Genomic DNA, 5594 nt, shown 5'->3' with positions numbered 1-5594 from the left:
TAGTGGTTAAATAATAGTTTCATTATATGCTTGTCAACATTTATAAATAATTTATTTACTTTTTGTCGAAAAATAATTTATTCTTTTATTAAACAATTATTTTTTTTTTGAATGTTTTTATTCAACCATTATTGTAGTATATTTTTTATTTAGTTATTAAATTAAAATATAGTGAAACTATTAAATTATGGAGGTAAATATAATAGTTTTGGGTGTTTAAGTTACTGAATCAGCTTAACAATCCAATCAGCTCAATTTTTAGAGATAAGCTCGATGATAAAGTTTTGTTTCCTTGAGAGATATACCCAACTCGAATCTGGATTAGGACTGGGATACCAGATATTTAGAAAGATTTCAGAAAGCAAAAGCACAGAATTAGACAGACAAGTAATTGAAAGTGGCAGGAACATAACATTCAATGATGTTTGAGTTTGACTAGTTAATTTACAAATCTAATTAGAAAATGATATTAACAGTCTAATTCAACATTAAGAATAAAGTAAGATATGCCTTTCCTTTTTGTTGATCTTTGTAGCAAGTGATGATGGTCAATTGTTACTAAACAAGGCAACAAGGAAGCTGAAGAATCTTTATTTTATACCTCTCTAAATGAGTCAATCTCTGTTCCCCCTTGTTTCTCTTCCATCAAGTTTGGGACATTTAAATCATAATCAGTGACTTGTGTTAGGTTTGATTCAATACTCATTATACTCTATACAGGTAAAGCTAACTACTTTTTTCAATATAATCTACCATCATTTGGGGAACTTTTACCTTTCTTTTTCCATTTATTGAATACCTTTCTTCATCGCTATCTCTACGTCGTTTTTCTCATTTTCCTTCTTTGATTCCTTAATGGCTTCTTCCACAACCACTCACCTTTCTTTATTAAATGCATACACACTCATTCTTCTTTCTATTCTTTGATTTTTCTAGGTTTTCATTTCTTTTTTAATGGGTTTTCTGAATTGTAGGAGTAGGCTTCAATTTTGGGGATTCTTCTGGCTACTGTGAACGGTGACTAGTAAGATTCTTTAATATTACAGTGATTCTATAGTATTGGCAAATGCAGTCTTGGAGTTATGTTCATGGAGGGAAAGGTTTAGCATCTAATGAAATACTTCCATCTGCTGATGCTGTTGCTGTTGCTAAAACCAAAAATGGTTTCATGGGTTGGGATTTGAAAACTGCTAATTCTAGTTTTTGTAACAGTATGCTAATCTCGGGGCAACAAGCTTTTGAGCATCATGGTTTTGGGGAAATGAGTCATGAGTTGCCTAATAACTCAGCAGGGGGTAGGGATAGGGATAGGGATGGGTTGAGTAGTGAAGTTGAGGGTGGAAAAGTGAATCCTTTTATGGTTAACATGAATACTTATTCCGTAGAAGATGACTCAACTTCAAGGCTTTCTTGCTCTGTTGTGGAATCTAATAATAGGGGTTCTTATATTGATTTGAAACTGGGAAGATTTGGGGATCCTACAGAAACTCAGAATTCCAGAATTTCCAAAGGAGGATCCATTTTGTCTTCTTCTGAATCATCTAAACCTACAAAGAGAGTAAGATTGGGAGTGAATTTCCACCATGCTCGTTGCCAAGTCTATGGTTGTAATAAGGACCTCACCTCCTCTAAAGAGTATCATAGGAGACATAAAGTCTGCGAAGCTCATTCCAAGACTTCCAAAGTTATAGTTAATGGAATTGAACAGAGGTTTTGTCAGCAATGCAGCAGGTATGTGTCTCACTTCCTTGTTGACAACTTTGAATTGCTAATCAAATTGAAATCTAATTGATATATGCCAAAACCAAACCTTGTTGTTGAACTCTTTCCTGTGTCTTCTTGTCCGAACTATGCGATTTTTTCTCTAGGATGTTCATAATTATTTTCCTTAATTGGAAAATCCATTTGTTATGTGTACTTTTTTAGCTTTTTGTTTGCTGTATTCTCTGGTTGGACTTTAACTTTTGGGTTTGTAAACGACACTATTTAGTAATGTACCATGGGTATTCCTGCTGCTATAATGTGTACTATTTTCTTTTTGTTGTACAGGTTTCATTTGCTGACTGAATTTGATGATGGAAAGCGCAGCTGTAGAAAACGCCTTGCAGGCCACAATGAACGTCGGAGAAAGCCTCAAGTTGGTATTCATTCTGGAAGAACTGGGAGGCTACTTCAGTCTTTCAATGGTAAATGAACTAATTGATTTCAGTTTAATTTTTTGATGCTGTTAACTATTTAATCTGTCTATTTCACTTAAACCATTTCAGCTGTGAATCACTTTTGAAAATGCTATTTTGTTTGATAAGCTGTTGCGGAATGGTTGTTTCATGGATCTTCAGTTTAGCTTTGACATCAAGTTTTAAAGTCTTTCTGTATAGAAGCTTATTGCTTTGATAAAAACTATTAACTAACAGCTTCTATTTGCGTGCATATTATTGCACAATCTCTTCTCTTATTGGGTTTAGTCGTCTGGCAGTTAACATAAGCATTGTTTTGAGGATGTCATACCTATTTAGAACATCTCAAACTTCTTGGAATTCAGTGATAGTACCAACCTTTTGAAGATAAAATTTGAGTAGTAAGCAATATGTATTGTATTCATCAATGAACAAGTGTTGTCTGCATTTTCTGGTTTTTAAACTCCCCATTTCAAGAATTTTGTGATTTAACTTGCTTCCTTTCTCCTTTTCATGGAGAAGATTATCATTGCTTTTACATGATTACTTTAGCTTCATCATATTGTCATTTCGTTGATCCTTGTACCCGAACATTGTTATGCATTTATAAGATCTGTATATAAGTTTGTTATTCGAAAATGAATTCTCAGGATGAGTACTGCTAATTTGTTTTCCCTTCTGGAAGATTTGAAAATCCAAAGTTGCTCTTTCACTCTGCAGCCATTAAGCATATATACTTTAATGTGTGATTTTAGGGACAATGAAATAAAGAACAACTTTCTGAAAACTTATTCTTGATTGTTGAAAGCAGTAAAGTACCTAATTTTTTTAAGGGGCAGATGTAAGCCAAATAATTTCAGGTATTTCCTGGATAAGCTGCTTAAGGTATTGCTACTGTCGTCTAGAAAAAATTTGTTTGATGCTCAGCGTATCCTTGCATCTTACCAAATATTTGCATGTGTCTGGCCAGTGTTTTAAGTTTTAACCATCTCAATGGAGCAAATTTTGTGACTGTTTTCCATATTTGTAAGTTTTCTTCTGGAACCAAGCTCTAATGTGTGGTTTCAGAGTTTAGAGCATCGATGTAAAAATGAAGAACCACTTCCAGTGTGGAATTTATCCAAAATTTCGCATCTTTATTCATGGTAGTACATTATATTCTGTAAGTGGTGTATGCTCTGTTAGTAATCTTATTCCAGTTGTTGTTTTTAAATCCCCAAAATTCAGAGATATTTCTTTTCTTCTCATGTTCTACAATTGGGATGCTTAAGTCAATTATGGCAGATGATATTTAGTGACCTTCTATCGATTTTGCAAAACTTTGCAGGCTTTGCTAGCAGCAGATATAATGGGACTTCATTAACATCTTTTATCTGTGAAGATCTACTTCCCAATGTCCCCTTGCATCTTGAGAAATCTGGAGCGAATAATTGGTACCGACATGTAAAAGTTGAAGACGGGTTTAGTCTACTATCTTCAATTCCTATTACAAATGGGCATTTCCATTCAAAACCTGTCTTCACTTCTAATAATTCGGAGAAAGCATTTCTTGATTTTCATGTCAATGAAGCTGCTACTCCAACAGCAAGCATTTTCAATGAGAGCACCAATCGATATGCATGTGATCTGACTGGCTCAAATACTGGTTCACGTTCATTAATGCAGGATACCTCATTAGGAAATGAAGAGTTCAATGCTTTTGATCCAGCATCAACCGTTCAAGGATTATCAGGGATCACAAATTCTGGTTGTGCTCTCTCTCTTCTGTCATCTCAATCACAAAACTTTTCGAGCCAATCATCGGGAATTTCTGTGGCCTGCCCATTGTTAGTGTCTGGCAGCAACAATCATTATAGTGTTAGTCAAGTGTCTGAAAAGCTGCTCGGATTTAGCTCGCAGGGTTCAGCAAGCGAGGTAGCTAAAAAGTTGTCTTCGTCTGGAACAAGTTCTGTAGATGGTAATCACTTTGGCTCAGCTCTGATGTCTAATGGTAGTGATGCCATGAATTTTGATGTCACGGATGCGATTTGTCAAGGGTCAAACTTTATGAACGCCAAGGATTGTGTTTCATGCGGAGATGATACCACAATTGACTTGCTTCAGTTGTCGTCGCAGCTTCAGCGAGTTGAATGGCAGAAGCAGCAAGTGAAGCAAGAAAATGATGCTTTCTACTGGCCTCATATCACTTAAGTACTCTAAAAGGAAGGTATGCATACAAAATCACTGGAAAATATCATTTCTTTAAAGTGTTTATAGTCTCTTCTATCACGGTGAAACAGATCGAAATTCATTTTCTGTGAAGGAACAAATTTAGTTGGTGTTAATGCCTGCCTGCCTGCATCTTAGGGGAAACCTCAAGTTATTGCTGAATGATGTGAAGAATTTCATTAGCAAATCCAGTGGGTGTTGAGTGTGAATGCTGGTTCATGGAAAGAATGTGATGTTATCTTTTCCTTTTCCAAACCTACTGTAAATAATTAAGTGATATTTATGCAACTCATGTTGTTTCCTTGAATTAAATAGCCATTGTAGTGCAATGGGAGAATCAAATAAATGAAATGAAGAATCAGCATGTGTGAATCTAAATTATTATTTGCTAGAGATTATCATAGTTTTAGATTGGGTCCAATTGGCAAGTGCAGACCAGACCAGCTATGCAATTGCAGACACAGCCAGCTTATTAGGACTATGGCCTTGTAAGTTTGAGGCAATAACAAATCCATCATGCCTGCAAATATTCAATGAATTTATAACCTTACCTTAGGTAGTTGGGGAAACAAATAATATGATGATTTATTGAATGAGTTTATAGGCTTAAGCTTAGGTAATGTCAGTACTATTATTTATTTATGGCTTAATAAATAGTTGTTGTTGATTGGTCCGCTTAATTTACATAGTGTCTTGTTAGCTCCCGTGAACTTACTTAAAGTGGTCAATTAAAGTGGCCTATTGACCCTTATAAACTTGTTGAATTCAATTTATCCAAGTCCAATCTTGTTCTAGCATGTAGACTAACGGAGTTAATTAAGTTTAGAAGAATATCAAGATACTTTTTAAATTCAAGTTTAAGTTTAAGTTGATGGGGACCTTTATTTATTGAAAGAGCTTACATTAAACTCTTGCTGCTGGGTCATCCATTAATTTTGAACTATTGAATTATTTGAATCCCATAAAGGAACTCCATATTCCAAATGTGAGTTGCAGATTCCCTATGCTCTACGGAATTTGTTTATTTAAACAAATTTGAATCTTCCAATGGGAATTCAACCATAAAAAAAAAAAAAAAAAAAAAAACACACACACACACGAAAGAAGAGAAGAATGCATTTACCTGATAGAAAGAATCAAGATTATGCAGAGAAGGCTTGAAATGCGAGTAACCCATATCAAGCAATCCACCAAAACTTCCACAAATTT

The 5594-nt window shown here is 34.7% G+C and overlaps 1 protein-coding gene across 4 annotated transcripts; it reads left to right on the top strand.

Annotated features, from left to right (window-relative positions):
* The first annotated feature begins 482 nt into the window (after positions 1–482).
* On the top strand, positions 483–4778 carry LOC136233692 (squamosa promoter-binding-like protein 6). 4 transcript variants are annotated; one of them, XM_066023405.1, is made up of 4 exons: positions 483–720; positions 975–1731; positions 2050–2186; positions 3505–4778. In XM_066023405.1, the coding sequence occupies exons 2-4, from the start codon at positions 1067–1069 to the stop codon at positions 4365–4367; spliced, it is 1665 nt and encodes a 554-aa protein (XP_065879477.1). In that variant the 5' UTR covers positions 483–720; positions 975–1066; the 3' UTR covers positions 4368–4778. The 4 variants fall into 4 exon arrangements, with proteins under 4 accessions (XP_065879477.1, XP_065879491.1, XP_065879486.1 ...); XM_066023419.1 differs by lacking the exon at positions 483–720 and having other exon boundaries at positions 741–1731; positions 3505–4383; positions 4492–4778; XM_066023414.1 differs by lacking the exon at positions 483–720 and having other exon boundaries at positions 741–1731; positions 3505–4383; positions 4457–4778.
* Positions 4779–5594: the final 816 nt, after the last annotated feature.

The sequence above is a fragment of the Euphorbia lathyris genome, chromosome 1, assembly GCF_963576675.1.
Source record: "Euphorbia lathyris chromosome 1, ddEupLath1.1, whole genome shotgun sequence".
Classification (NCBI taxonomy): domain Eukaryota; kingdom Viridiplantae; phylum Streptophyta; class Magnoliopsida; order Malpighiales; family Euphorbiaceae; genus Euphorbia; species Euphorbia lathyris.
The sequence above is the reverse complement of the archived record's forward strand: the minus strand, read 5'-3'. Positions and strand labels throughout refer to the sequence as shown.